This window comes from Sminthopsis crassicaudata, chromosome 6, assembly GCF_048593235.1.
Source record: "Sminthopsis crassicaudata isolate SCR6 chromosome 6, ASM4859323v1, whole genome shotgun sequence".
Taxonomy (NCBI): Eukaryota; Metazoa; Chordata; class Mammalia; order Dasyuromorphia; family Dasyuridae; genus Sminthopsis; species Sminthopsis crassicaudata.
The window spans coordinates 194,548,906-194,565,275 of NC_133622.1; the positions used below are offsets into that span (position 1 = coordinate 194,548,906).

Consider the following 16,370-nt stretch of genomic DNA (forward strand, 5'->3'; position numbering starts at 1 on the left):
TATTCTATTTTATTCTAAAAGTGTTATTCTAAGAGGGTTTCCATAGACTTTACCAGACTTGTGAGGGAGAGAGAGAAGTAGAGAGCATGACACAAAAAAGAACTTCTCTTCTGTACTCTCTTGTACAGCTACCTTAAGTTTAATAAATGTTCCTATGCAGATAATTACTATGTTGATCTTTCTAGTCCTGGTCTTTTCTTGTGTCTTGTGTTACAGATTCATGCCACCATTTGCTTTATGGATATTTTCAGTGTCTCATAGGCATCTCTCATTCTCTGTGTCCTCGGCAGAACTCATTGTCTTTGTCTCTCTTTTCTCCTCTTTTTGGAACTTCTCCTTAACTGCCAAGGGTCACTTGTCATTCAAACTCCCATAGTTTATTGTGTCATTTTGATCTCTACTGAGTCTCATATATGCCCCCTTCTCGCCATTCACTCAGCCCTCATCCAGATTTAGACTCTCGTCACTTTTTGCTTGGTCTTTTGCATGCACTTCCTAATTGTTTTTTCAGCCTTAAGTCTCTCTTCTCTCTTCCATGCTTTATCCCCTCATTGTCATCTTTTAATCTCTCTACCTTTCCTTGAGATATAAATTTAATCCTACTTTCTTCAGGAGTCTTTTCTTTTTTTCCCAGCTCCTGATATTGCTTTCTCCTCTCAGAGTGATTGCCTTCAGTCTGTTTTCTATGTATCTTATATCTACCTAATTTTTCATATGTTGTTTCCTGTATTAGAATGTGAGTTCTCTGAGGGCAGGCATGATGTTCTTAGTCACATAGGCATTTATTAAGTATATGCTATGTATCAGGCACCATAGACAATAAAGGACAGTCCTTGTCTTTCAGGAGTTCACAATATAATGGGGAGAATGCCAGCAAACAAAGTGTACAGGCTATATACATAGGCAGGATAACTGCGAGGTTGTTATGAGAAAAGAGCTTTGTAATCTTCAAAACACTATAGAACTGAGTTACTTATACAATAAAAGCAGGTGTCTTGGTACTATTTAGTAACTTGAAGTTGGAACGGGTTCATTGGTATCTAGCCTTTAATGCCAGCCAGAGATTTTCAAATGTTAAAAAAAAAACCCAGATGCTCACATGCTTGGGTCATTTCTGCAGCTTCAAGTATACTGAGATAAAATACTCCTCATTTTCTGGCCAACTTTGATAGAAGTAGGCTTTTCTTGGATTATGTTTGATTTTTAAGATTGTTTTATGTGTCTTCCCCTCACTAGAAGTACTTGTAGCTACTTGGAGATACCATTGATGGAGATGGTCATCCTATTCTTGAAGATCACTTTAGTTCATCTGTCTCTTGGGGCACAATCTTTTGTTTTTTATTCGAAATTTTAAGTGAACAAAAACCCTTGTTAGCAAATATACATGGTCACAGAGGGTACTGTTTTATTTATTTATTCTCTCAAACCTTATTTATTTATTTTTGCTGGGGCAATTGGGGTTAAGTGACTTGCCCAGCGTCATACAGTTAGGAAGTGTTAAGTGTCTGAGTTCAGATTTGAACTCACGTCCTCCTGACTTCAGGGCTGGTGGCTAGAGTGAACACCGTAGATAGCAGACCTAGATCCAAGTTCAGCTTATCTCTGATGAAGGCAGCTCAGTCTTGCTGAACTTAGTTGTTTTCATCTCTAAAATGAGAGTAATATTTGTAGTCCTTGCCTCACCAGATGGTTTTGAAGCTTGAAAGAGATCTCTCTAACGTCTTTTGCAAACTTTAACTGCTGTGTCAGTATCACTTATTTTTGAATTCTTCTGTTTTCTGATCACCTTTTAATATTAATTTTATAATTATAACATTTTTTGACACTACATATGCATAGGTAATTTTTTACAACATTATCCCTTGTACTCCCTTCTGTTCCGAATTTTCCCCTTCTTCCCTCCACCCCCTCCCCTAGATGACAGTCATTCCCATACATATTAAGTATGTCCTAGATAAAATATGTGCAGAACCAAATTTTTTTGTTGTTGTTGCAAAGGAAGAATTGGATTCAGAAGGTAAAAATATCCTGGGAAGAAAAACAAAAAATACAAACAGTTTACACTCATTTCCCAGTGTTCCTTCTCTGGGTGTAGCTGATTCTGTCCATCATGATCATCTGTATATGTCAACACATCATTTGGAGTTAGCAAGTAGTATTTCACTTAGAATTTACTTACTTTTTATAGGACTTTTTTCCAGTGCTAGTGAAGTAAAACCACCAGAGTTGTGAAGAATCCAAAATCACGAATGAACTCACTGGTTTACTACTAAATTCTAAAATTTCTACTAACTTTCTATTAAAATTGATTGCAGTATGAAAGTCACTTTTCATTTCAGTTTGGATTATTTAGAGGAAGATGGATCCTAAAAACACACAGTGGGGAGAGGGGAGATAGAGTGTGGCCTGAGAATTATTGAATCCCTCAGAAAATGGGTGGTGTATGAAGCTTTGGTCAAATTAATAGATACTGATTAAATGACCAATTCTCATATTTGGAATGCTGATTCTACCTGTGCTTTTTGACAAGTTTGCCTGGTAGCAAATGCCACATAGGAATCTATGCTGTGGGAATTGTCTTATTTGATCCTGCTTTGTCTTTTCATGGTCCTTTGCCTTTCAAACATGCATGATTAAAGATTATAAGTAAATCTTAATTGAGTGTTAGAAAAACATGTGACAGTTATATTTTTCAAACTTAAATAGCGTAAATAAACTATCTTAGCTTGCACTAATAGTCATCTGTTATTTGAGATATTTTCACAGCACAGAAGCAAATGGATGGAGGCTTATTGGACTGAAAATATGATTATTTTCCTTAGGTTTACAAAATTTTTGTTTGTCATTCCCAGATGGCTTCAATGAAGATGTTTCAGATTCAGTTCCACACAGGCTTTGTGCCCCGAAATGCTACAACTGTGAAGTTTGCCAAGTAGGTTAATGTTGGACATTGTGTATTTGGGGATAACTTTGTTCTGGGTAAGGTTAGGTAGGCTATTTAGATTAGGATGGAGTAAATGTTTGAAAATATTGCATGAATGAAATTAAAAGTTCCAAGAACCATTTCATTGCAATGTAAAATAATAGTAACATTCTATGAACTACACATTGTTCAGGTTGGTCAAGTATGGTTTATAATTGTGTGTTTAAGAAATTCTGGTTGTCACGGACAAAACCAGTCTCCGATGGATGGAATCTGCTTTGTAATCTAAGCAAAATTGTTATCATTGCCCATTATTGAGAATTGAGAACTTATGTCAGTTCTTTCCTTAGCTTTTACCAGTCTACTTAGATTCTTTACTGCTTCTACTAGTAGATAAGATGTTGCATAACCAACATAAACTTTAATTAGTTTTTGATTAATTTTTTTTACATTAGATTTTTCAACCTTTAATGTTTTCTATTTTTATCACTTCTTTTTCCCAGGACCCTTTTTACTTTTTTTTAATTCTGATATTTCCTTAGTCTTTTTATCTTTAAAAATTTTCTCCTTTCCTTTTTAAAGTTATCTCTATTGTCTTGACAGCATTTCTGTACCTTATTGTTTTACATTTTTAAATGAATAACCTGCTCTGCATATATCATTTGCAATGTCAGATCTCATGTTGTGACTACATGGTGACTTATGAATTGTGAGATTGGTGCCCTAGATGGCTTTAGAAGGTTTGTAAAACCTTCCCTGACTTGAGTGCAGAAATCAGAGGAGATAATTGCTCTGATTGTAATTGTGATAAAGTTGAGGCTAAACTAGGCAGACAGGTTAGGGAGCCTTAGCAAAAGAGAGGCTTATCATAACTCACAGTGACCCAGTACTTTTAGGCACACAGAGCAGATTATATATATATATATATTCTTTTATTTGTCCAGTTGGAAAGCCGGAACAAGCAGTAATAATACATGACAGAAATGAAGAATTTGGAAAAAATGAGTTGCTATTAATAAAGCTGCCCAACAAAACTGGATTTTAGCCTAAGTACTGGGCCCACTGAGGCAAGAGATTGAGTGATCAGTTGATAACAAATAAAATTACAACTATAATCCAAAGAAGTCATTCTTTTTATTCAATAGTATATATTTAAATGTGGGTCTTCAGGTGAAAATTTTAGCTAGTGAATTCTATTTTATGTCATTTCATAAAGTTTTTAAGTATCTGATTTGTGCTAAATACTTAAGATTTGAAGTTTTTAAAAATAATTAAACTACTGGGATGGTCAGATGTGAAGCCCAAAGACATGGATTCAAATCATCACTCACTTCCTAGCTTTATGATCTTGGGCAAGTTACAACTTCTGGGTCTCATTTTCCTCATTACTAAAATGAAGATAATAGCTTTGGTATCTACTTGACATAGTAGGCTTAAATGAAGTTCTGTGTATAAAGTATTTCATCCCTCAAGCAAGATACATGATTGCTGTTGGATTTATATTCTATTGTTTGTTGCTGAATACCTTTTCTTTGTGCCTTAAATTCAGAAGATGCTTGGTTGGCATTTACGGTGTTGTAAAGTACTCTTTTCTACCACTTTGTGACATTTATGTAGAGAATGTATTTATTTTAGTAAATAAAGACCCACTTGCTGCCTTTCTGCTGTTACTAATATGTCCCAAGTTGTCTTAAGGTTTTTTTGCTCTTATTTTGTATTATTGCAATGGAGGGTTTCTGTGCCAAATGCTCGTTTAAGGACTTGTGTGCAGATATTACACTGTCCTTGTCTTCCAAAAAGTACTCAAACCCCCCCACCCCACCCCCTTGAAAGGCAATGCTCATAGGCTAGGATAATTTTGATTCCAACACACTGAGCTTTTGCCATGCCTTATTACAATATTCTCAGGGGGCTAAAAGCTGCTGTTCTCAGGATTACAGCATCTTGACTGGTGAAAGATCTCTCTTTGTGGTTGTCATGTGAAATGAAGAATTTGGGCTTGGTGATTTTAAAGGTCCCTTTAGCTTTGCCATTCTAAACCTGATTCTCAGCTTTAATTTCTATTTCAGTCAGTGACAGAATATAAGGAAGAGTGAATACCTCTGGATTGTTATATGTTAATGTGCTGGGTACTGTTGGGACTCATTGATGAGTACAACCTGCTCATAAGACTTTCATTGTTCCCTCATCATCTCTGTGGGCTTAGGACAGGCATTGTAGTTCAGAGGCTGAGGGTTGGTCCTGGAAAGAATCTTTATGGGGGCTATAGGAGGGAAGGGAAAGACTGTCTCCACCCCTGGGATGAGTGATGGTGAAGGTCTTATGCCAGTTTCTTCTGGAACTGGCCTCTGAACTTATGTGGGATTTCCTTCATGCTGCAGCTGAGTGAGCTGCCTGGGAACTTTGTCCATCAGGACCCCAACATTCAGAGGTTCTTTAATTTCATTTGAGTCTCCCTCCCCTTTCAGACTTATTTATTTTGTGTCTGTCTTTCTGTATCTTTCTCTCTGTCTATCAATCTACTTCCTTCCTTCCTGCACTCTTTTTGTTCTCTTTCTCTTCCTTTTCTATCTGTCTCCTCCTCTTGATTTATAAATGAACTTTAAGCATTTCATAATAGGGTCTTTGACCCTTATACAGAAAACTTGTCAACTCTCCTCTTATGAATCACCTAATTTTGGGTGGACCTTGATTTCTTCATGTTAAAATGAAGGGTGAAAGTTAGAGGCTCCCCCCTGACCCTTTTAGCTTTGACATTTTACATGCATCCTCACTTTGGAATTGTTGTTGTTCCTATCACTATTTCTGCCCAAATTAATTGACATCATTACAATTTCTGACTCTTTAGCATCATATCTTATATTTTCATAGGTTCCAAAACACTTTCACATAAGTTATATTGCTCAGAAAGAGCTAGAAGGAGAGACCTCTGAAATGAGCATACTAAAGTAGCTCTGTTGTTTGAGGGAAGGTAGGAATCAGACAGCAGATTGAGGGAGAACACCTCTTCTTATATGAGAAAGGTGATTTGCTGTGCTAGTGAGACGATGCTTTTAGCTCCATCATCATGTGGAGAGTTGAGCTGGAGGCCTGAGAAGAGTGACAGAAGTAGGGCAGATTTTCCTGGCTCAGATGTTTATTAAATATCTTCCTTGTATTGTTTGAGCTTCTGAATTCTCATAAAAACATTCCAAAGTCAAATGATTGAGGGTTACTTTAGTTTTGTAGTACTCTTACTCAGGTTCCTGGAAATTGACACGCGAACTGTAAAACTAAAAGGAAATTTTAGTTACATTAATAAATCCTCCCCAGGTTGTTGGTAAAATGTTCAGGCTTGCAAATATATTCAGATTGTTCTTCCAGAGCACTTGATTTGGAATCTGGAGATCAACATTTGAATTCTAACTTTGCTGTGTTTATCATGGTGGAACCACACGGAGATCAGGCCCTCAGTTTCCGTATCTGTAAAATGCATATGATCATAGTTGGAGTATGAACTTCCTGAGATGTTGTGAGGGTCAAATAAGAACACATGAAGCACCATATAAATGTCAGTCATTGTTATTATTTTAATTCTCTTCACCCAGAGCAGATGTATGCCCAGACATGTCTGCTGTGGAGATACTATACTGTGAGTGATTTGAGTTCTCCCCTGTTGAGAGTAACTTAGAATTTCCTTAGGAAATGTCTGAATTAGGCAGGAAAGGCATTTGAAGGAAGGAAAAAAAAGGAGCCTCACTGATGAATAGAAAAAATAACTGAAGCAATTCAGTGGAATTATAGTCAGAAAAGTGCAGCAATTTAGAGTGCCAGAGAGACTGAACAGTTGAGACTGCATTCTGAGGGAAGAGGCTGTACCATGACACCCTGGCAACTCTCTGAGGGATGAACTTTATTCCCTGACCTTGTTCCCAGCTTTAAAGGGATTCTTTCTGCAGCTCTCTCTGAGTCTGTAGGTGATGGAGAGCTTCCTGGAGGGAGAGCCCCTGGGTATCATGACTGTCATGATCACTGAGGAATTTTAAAGTGTCAGGAACCTGAGTTTTGTGCAGTCTTATCATTGATAATTAGAAACAAAAGAAGTCTTGATCAGACACTTAGGCAACCAGCACTTTTAGATCCACGTACACTTGGATGACATCTTTATTGTCATCACTGCCATTATTTTTTTTTATTGATTTATTTTCATTTTACATAACTTTCATTTCTCAATATGTGTTCTCCCCTCTACCCCTTTGTCTATAGATCCCTTCTCAGAGTCATGTTTTTGAATGCACAAATAAAATATGTAGGTTTACCTTGCAGCTTTTTTTTTTTAAAGTTTATGAAAGCTAGGGTAATAGAGAGAAGGGATGCCAGGACAAGTGTTTCTCTCTTGTTTGGAACACATTCTTGATTTAAATTATTTATTGAGTGTGTGATATTAAGATGGTTGGTAAATTTCTTGAAATTAAAATTCTGATTGTGTACTTACTGTCTCAATGCCTTTAGGTATGATCTGGATGCATGTGACATTCAAGAGAAATATCCTGATTTATTTCAAGTGAATCTTGAAGTAGAAGTGGAACCTAGAGACAGGCCAAGTCTTGAAACTCCACCATGGGATAACTTAAATATGAAGGGCCTGAATCCAAAAATTCTGTTCTCCAGCCGAGAGGAGCAGCAAGACATTTTGTCTAAATTTGGTAAAACTAATTATTTATAATGATGAAACACATACTTTGTTTTCTTACATCCTCAAAGGAATTGTATTTTTGAATGCTTATCTTCTTGACAAAGGTAACCATGCTTATTAACTTTGCATATTAATATATTACTTTCCATAACAATCAGTTTTTATTTTTATAAATTTTTAATGAGAAAATTTCCAGAGTGTGATTTGGGCTTTTATCAATTTACTATGCTCTTCCACTTATTGACTTACGTCATGCAAATATTATGGAATGTTGACCATTTGGGTTCTCAAATCTACCTGCCAACATACTATCTAGAACAAAGGCTCTTGGGAATGTTATGTCATTTTGGGAGTAATCTGGGTTAGGCCCTTGTCAGTCTGTTTCTAAATAATCCAGCAATTTTCTGAACAGGTCTCAAGCCATCTTACAAAGCATTGGCTCTAGAAAAGATAGCACATAGTCAGGAATTCTCTTTTATGTGTGACTATTTTATTCTCTCCTCCTCTGCAGTAGCCATAATGGAGTTTAGAGCTGCCACTTTTCTCACTGCCTAGTTTTTCTATAACTATGGCTGGTAGGAATGAATAGCTTTTTTGTATTTGTTCCAATTGCCCCTCCTTTGTTTTTACAATAGATGCATGGTGTATTCAAGATTAGTTTGAGAAAAATTCTCTTATGTCTTCATGTAAATAAAGTGGGAAAATAATATCCAGGTAGTTGGAACATTATAAGTATTAAATAATGTTTTTTATATATGTTTTGATGTATGTAACTCTAGAGCAGCATCATTTATTTTAGGTAAGTAGAAAACAGTTATTAAATCAATATTTCTATCTTATTTTCAAATTGGTCACTTTGTTGGGAGTTGACTTAGGAGGCAGGAAAAGAGTAAAAAGGAAGGAGGGCAATGTTCTAACTTCTGGTCAGTTGACTTCCATTGTTTTACTTGAATTTGCTTCTGTATTATCAAAAAAACATTCCAGTGCCAAGTGATTTGGATTTTTATTTCCATTTCCATTAATCTTGCTCAAGTTCCTAGAAAGCGAGAGTGGCCATGTTCATTCAAGCTAATTGAAGTAAGTTAAAATATGGGTAATGTTATCTCCTTTGTTTAAAGCCTTTAAAGGAGAAAAGTTATTGTCAACTGTCAGATAGGTTAGGAAAAAAGTAGGCTTTTAAATGAGTTTTATGACTAAACCATCATATTGATGATTTAAATTTTTTTTTTTTTTTCAATTCAGTAAGCATTTATTAAGGTACTTATATTTAAAGTTCTCTTATGAAGAATAACTGTAAAGTAACATGTTATTTAGAGAGGTATACGTTTAACCAAAGGATTCCTTATTTCATGGAATGGTATTCCTGAAAAGCTTTTATATTGAGTCATATTTTAAATGCATAAAGGAAACTTATGGTAAAGGAATCCTGTGATGATTTTGTTTATAGAGGGTTGATTTGTTTGTTTTTAAAGAAAGTACCACTTGATATATTTCTTCTAATAAACATTATGATATTAATTTATTAGATTTACTTAAAACAGTTGCTTCCTATTGTGAGAACCTTAGTTGAATTGAAAGTCTTATGAAAACTTTAAAATTTTGTTAGTCTAAGCTGTTTGCTAGGTGCTTGTAATATTATTGACATAATAGGTCCTGCTAAACTATATACATATAACATACAGTATGATAAATAGTCTCTATCTTTGGAGAACATGGAACTTAATTTATCTCTTTGCCTTTGTTTGCCATTTCACAAATAATAGGTAAACCGGAACTTCCTAGACAGCCTGGATCCACGGCCCAATATGAGGCAGAAGCTTCCCAGCAGTCCCCTGAGAGTGTGCTCACAGAGTCAGACTCTCCACAGAGTAACAGCAACGACACAAACAACTTTTTTCATACATTGGACTGGCAAGGTATGAGAATGATGAGGGCCCTCCTTAGTTTGGTTGTATTAGGCTGATCTGATTTTATAAAATTTTGCTAACTGACATACCTGGTCAAATCACCAGTCTGTCTCTGACACTGGTACTAAAGCATTGTTTCCCTTTTTGTTTTTGTCTAACTCTTAGAGGAACAAAACAGATTTCTTGTTAGAAGGACCATCTAACAAAAGCAGATTTTCATGTTGGCCTTGTCTGAAAATGTGTCTCATTTGGCTGCATATTAGATGGCACCACCTTTCTATGGGTAGGAGATGAGTAGCATTTCTTCATCAGTCCCCACATGATTAATCATTGCATTGATCCTAATTTTTAAGTACTTGAGAATTACTCATTTTTACATTGCAGTTCTGCTCCCTTCTCTCATCCACACAAATCTTTTAAAGTTTCTGTAAAACCATCTTTCTTCATTTCTTTCAGCACAATATTTTGCCTTCACCTTCACTTACATCATTTGTCCAATTACTCTCCAGTTGATGGGAAACCCCTTAGTTTCTAGTTCTTTGCCATTACAACAGGAGCTGCTACGTATATGCTTTCTGTATGAGATCTTTTCTTCTTTTGCTGGTCTAAGCCTAGTAGTGGTGTCATTCAATAAAAAGGAGTTCAGTTCAGTGCCTACTGGGGCCTAGTTCCAAATTGCTTCCAGAATAACTGGATTAAGTCACCAGTAGTACATTAGTGTGACTATGTGCAGCCCCTTTACAATTTGCAGTTTTCCTCTTTTGTCAACTCAGCCAATCTAATGCGTACGAGATGGAATCTCAGAATTGATTCAATTTGCATTTTTCTAATTATTAGTTATTTGGATCATTTTTATGGCTGTAGAAAATGGAATTAATTCCCTTCCGAATTGGCTATTTATATCTTTTACTAACTGAAGAATGGCTCTTACTCTTATAAATTTGAATCACTCCCTTATATGTCTTAGAAATGAGACATTTATCAGTGAAACTTGATGTAAATATTTTTCCCCTCAGTTAACTGTTTCCTTTCTAATCTTCTAATCTTGTCCATTTTATCTTTTCTGATCCACTTTTCCCCTTATTTGGTCATGAATTTTTCTTCTTTTCGTATATCTGAAAGGTAATTTTTTCTTTGTTCCTCTAACTTGTTTATGGTGTGGTTTTTATGTCAAGGCCATGTATCATTGCTTTCTGTATGAAAATCAGGTTCATCTCTTATTATCCTGGAAGCTGTATCATAGTCACTCTTACTTCTGTACTCTGGCTAATTTTCTTGTCACCTGGAATGTATCCCTTCCTTCTTCCTGTTCTCTAGATAGCTTCATCTTCTGACATCTATTTCTTCAAGGCTCCCTTTCCTTCATGAAACTTCCTGTGATTTCTAGGTTTCTGCAGCTCTCATTTTTTCTCCTCTGACTTTTTTTGTTTAGCACTGTGCATGTCAGCATTATTTATTATATTTTAGTTAATTCTTGTGTCATTTATATTTGCTCTATATATGGCTGGCAAATCTTGTCCTTCCATCTAGAGTGCTAACTTCGTGAGGGCAAAGATCATTACTATTGTGACTTTGCCAAGCATTTAATATTGTCCCAATAAATATCTTTTTATTGACTCTGTGTGTGTGTGTGTGTGTGTGTGTGTGTGTGTGTGTGTGTGTGTGCGCAAAAAAAAAAAAAAAAAAAAAAAAGAAGCCTATAATCATGAAAATCTTACAAGAATATTTCCCTAAGTTTACCTGCCATCGGGGGGAGGGAGGGGATAATTTGGAAAAATGAATTTAAAAAAAAAATATATATATATATATATATATATATATATATATATATATATATATATATATATATATATCCCTAAGCATTTGAAACTTAATTTGTTTATGAATCTATGTTTTCTCCCACCCCTCTTGTCTACACCCCTACTACTCCCTCTTAATTTTGCAGAAGGAAAAGTATCAGAACCTGGAGTAGAAAATAACTTTCTTAAAGAAAACCATTTTGCCCTGAATGAAGACAGGGATGGAAGTGAGTTGTCTGATGAAGATCCTTCTACTTTCCCTGGTGAGAACAAAGTAATTAATGTTGAAGAAGAAACATCAAGTGCCCCCGAAAAAGCAGAAGATGAAAATTTACTTTTCGATACAGATTATGAATCCTCAGCCCAGCTGAAAGAGTCACAGCAAGAAGACAGTGTTGATTTGCTAGGTTTGGACTCTGAAGATGGTTCAGAGCAAAGTCACGCCACCAAAGAAATTCAGAGCTCTTCTAGTAATGCTGATCTGTTAAGCAATCTGTTTGTTGCCAGTGCAGCCATTTCAGAAGAACCTACTGGGGACTTGCTTGGGGCAGGGACAGATTTTTTTTTCAGCAGCCCTCCTCCTCCTTCAGATAATGCACAGAGTACTTCACAAAATGTAGCACACTCTTCAGCTGGTATGTACTTCTTTCAATAATATTCTAATAGTGAATTTCTTATTAAGATGAAAAATAAATATGAAAATTATAAGTGAATTTTAGCTTTTCTTACTCTACTTTGCTTCCTGCTTTGAAGGGTCCATGGATCTAAGACTTGAAAAAAGGAAGGAAAAATAGGGTTTATAGATAGCTGAATCTTCTAATTATAGGATTATATTCTCACTGTACATGTGATGGAGAAGGGTTCAGGAAGTTCTACTGGAAATCAGTGATTCTGGTGATGCACATGTGAAAGACTTGATAAAAAATCAAGGATATCTGTGCTAGGAAGAGTAGAAGATTAGTAGAGGAGAGGAGGAAATAGAGCTTGGAGGTAGAAACAACTCTGAAATCTGAGGATTTGAATGATATGGCAAAAAAAAAACTTGAACTACAAGATTATCTCATGGATCATTTAGTTCTAGAATCCTATAGAGCTGAAGAGTTCTAATGATCATCTGTTCTAGTATGCTAATTATTTTAGGTGAAATGTGAAGGAGGTTACCTCAAGTCACCTAGAGACAAAGCAGCTAGGTGTCTTGTAATTAGATAAATCCTTTTGTATTCCATCTTCTGTCTGTCCCAGAGGACATTAAAGAAGAAAAGTCCATTTTGGAAAGGTAAGGAAGAGATGAATAGAGGTTGAATTGCAGTGCAAATTTCAGGATTAGCTTCTGATTAATTGATGAATGAGGTGAGGCTGATTGTCCCATACCTTCAGGTTGTCCTATATGATAGACTTGAGAAATGATACCTGATCGACCTCATCTGAAAAGTTATTAGCTACATCACTGGTGTTATTCGAGATGCTCCTTTCTGGAAATCTACTTCTTGATCATATCCTATTGCAGTTTCAGACTGAGAGCTAGTCTTGACTTTGTAGAATAATGATTTCAAAAGATAAAATTTGTATTGTGAGTGACATGCATATGTAGAATTCCCCCTGAAATACTAAAATACAAATTTTATCTTTTGAAATCATTATTTTTACATTTATTTAGAAATGAAGAGATGATATAAAAATGTAGAAATTATGGAAATATGTAAACTTAAATCGGGAAGTTGTTTCAATTTTAGGGATGCCAAGATTCACTCTCTTATTTTATACAATCCTAGAATTTAATGAAAAGATATTCCTGATAATGCAGACATGTAAATTTATGGAAGATAACCTTTTGAGATTTTTCAGATCTTCTGATCTTCAATTTTACCACCATTATTATGTAGACCTGACTGAATAAATTGAAAGAGCTCTGAAAAACCTGTGTAGAGTTATCTCTTGTTTATCTGCTGTCAAATAAAAGATTCTGACTAAATGCTTCGGTGTAGTAGCTTAACTTATAATTGAATGTTATAATTATAACTTCCTAGAAGCCATTTGTCTTCACTCTACACCTATGCTCTTAATTTAGTTAGTTTAATTAATTTTGGAATATAGATTTTCCTGTACCAATATGCAAAATCTACACAGTATTTCTGAGGCTTTTCGAATCTGACTTAGGAGATCCCTAGAATAGAGTGATGAGGTGGTCAGGGAATCAATATGAAGGAAGTGGTTTCCATGGGAAAAGAACCATGAGCTTGGATTAAGTAGATGTCAATAATGATTTTTTAAAAATTGTGTAATTGTGTGTTTTGGTTTGGTTTGGTTTGTGGTTTTTTTTTTTTTTTTTTTTTTTTTTTTTGAGATTCTCATCATTAGTTGAAATAATTTCTTTTTTTGGCTTTACCTTCTGGGAGGAAGGTCAGTAGTACTATCGTAGTGATGAGACATACTTAAAATTATTTCTTGTAAGATGTCATGTTAACTTTAATTGAGTGGGTTAAAGTAAAAATTATCCTGTTAGTAAATTCTAACAGCTAATCATTATTTTGACTACCATTTTGTTTAGCTGATCCATTTGATCCATTCACGATGTCATCCAGTTCAGAAACTCAGAGTCATTCCAATCCAGATCTGTTTGAAGATTTTCTTAATCCCAGTTCTGCACCAGCCTCATCCAGTGTATTTCCTTCTACTCACAGCGCACCTCCTCCTTCTTCCAGCTCTGACTTTTTAAATTTAGGTAAGTGAGCCATGGATAATGTGTAAATTTTGATGTTGCTGTAGTAGGAGGTTGTGTATTGATCAAAAGATTTATAGCTGATATTTAGATTAAATTTCTTACCATGTACTATTTATTATAATGAAGTCTCTGTTGTAGGTATAGAAAGCACATCTTTTGTGAAAATCTCTGCTGAAAACTACCATAATTTGTAAAACTTTAATATATATCAATCTCTACTCATTTTGTAATACTAATTTTTTTAAGAATGATAAAATGATGTCCCAAAGTGTCCACTCATTAGCTCCTTTGGTTGGCTCAAAGGTTCCTAAATCTTAAGAGTAATACTGCATTTTATCCTAATGCAGGAGAGTGGTGCTTCTTCCTTCCTTTCTCCCCTCCAAGGCAGCACAATATGCTATCATTGGAAGAAACCTTAGAAGTCATCTTGTCTTTTTTTACTTGAAGCATGAATCTCTTCTACAATATCCCTGATAGGTAATCAATCTAATATGTACAATTCTCTAGTTTTATAACATGGTTCTATTCCATTTTTGAATTGATCTTTTATGATTGTTATTTGAAAAAACTGACATTTATATAATGTTTTAAGATTTAAAGAGCATTTGACATACACTTTTTATTTGATTCTTACAACAGCCTATGGAATAGGCGTTCCACATTACAGTTTATATTCCTTGCTCATAGCCATGTGGGTAATAAATGTCACAGATAGGAACCAGCTGTCTTGACTCCAATTCTTTTATTCTACCACTTACCCCCTTTTTGAAAGTTCTTATCTTGACCTGGAACTTGCCACTGCAAATTCTTTTTATTGGTGCGTATTAAGGAGCTCAGTAGCAAAAAAGAAACAGGAATTCTCATTCATCTTTTTTTTCCTCCAAAAAACCTCTTGCCCTGAAGTATTTTAATGCTACACTTCTTCATTCATCTGAAATTTCAGTGTTCAAAATGCACAGTTAGGATCTCATTGCTAGATCATAAGGGCCTTTATTAAACTTCATCATTCTTTTCTTTGTCCCATTTGTCCTAAATAACTTTTATAACTGCTCTCTTGATTCTTCTAACTCCTTGACTGCTGCTTGTTCTGTTCTGCTGGATCATGATATGTGTTTCTGCCTGGTGGTGATATTGCCAGGGTGCTGTCCTAGGTCCTTTCATTTCTTTGCATTTGGTGACTGGTCATTTCTACATTTGGGAGATGACTCCCAAATCTATATATTCAATTGTGATCACCTCCTGCCGCACTTGAATCACTAGTTTCTGTGCCTTAGGTAGGTCTCGTCCTTTTCCAGTCCATCTTCCACATAGCTTCCAAAGTGATATTCCTTGAGCTCAGGATAGGTTTGACTATCACTCCCTTGCTTAAACTCCATTAGATTCTTATTACCTTTAAGATCAAATGGAAACTGTTCTATTTAGCATTTAAAGCTTTTTACAATCTTGGACATAATAAATGATAATCAGGACTATACTGCAAAATAATTGGCTTACTGACCATCACTTTATTTCTGGTTGTCAGATGCCCTAAAAGTTCCTCGACTACATTAATTCTCCTTATCCTCACACATAAACAAACATTTATTAATTGTCCGATATATGCAACGTAATTATACTTGGTCCTAGGGATGCAAAGATGGCTCTCCCCATTATGGAATATACTATCTATCTAGAGAGAGAAAATATACAAAAATAATTGCAATGCAAAATAGGCTATGATCATTAATGTGCATAAGAGACAGATGATTTAAGTTCTGCATCTTTTAGTAAGCGAATTATGGAAAATTGTTAAATATTTCCTTCTTCAGAGTTTTGCCATTTTGTCACTATCATCTCCTAGCAGCCATCTCTATCCTTGAACTTCAGCGTGTCAGGCCTGGCTTGCAGTGCTATAGATTGGTTTCTGTGTTTGAGGGAGAAGGTGGCTTTTCAGGTTAGGTGACCTTTGGCTAAAAGGTAAGAGTGAATGGTGACCCAGTTAGCATGCTCTGTGTGTACAATGGAAAGAGGACTGTACTTGGATGAGGAGGTCTAGGTAGGGCCTCTTTTTCATATTCTTAATAGATGCTTGATCTGGGCAGATCATTTCAACTCTGTCTTAGTGTCCTTATCTTTAGGGAATAATAACAACAATAATAATAAAAAACAATTTCCTCTCAGGATTATAAGAAGAATGCTTTATAAAGTTTATGGCCTAAAGAAATAGGAAAATGTCTTTGATATTGTTTCACTCACATTTTTTTAAATCTTTCATTTAATGAGATAATGGGTTAATGTGGAATTTTGCATCAGTAGATGAAGGTTCCAAAAAGTACTGCGAGGCAATTGCTCTCACCAAGAAAGA

General features: G+C 35.3%; 1 protein-coding gene across 1 annotated transcript in view; it reads left to right on the forward strand.

Annotated features, from left to right (window-relative positions):
• The window catches only part of GAK (cyclin G associated kinase), a 122,058-nt gene that overhangs the window by 88,064 nt on the left and 17,624 nt on the right, over positions 1–16,370 (forward strand). Inside the window, 5 exon segments of the mRNA XM_074273221.1 lie at positions 2,853–2,932; positions 7,415–7,608; positions 9,362–9,514; positions 11,451–11,939; positions 13,853–14,026. Of these exon segments, the coding sequence (XP_074129322.1) occupies positions 2,853–2,932; positions 7,415–7,608; positions 9,362–9,514; positions 11,451–11,939; positions 13,853–14,026 (1,090 nt within the window).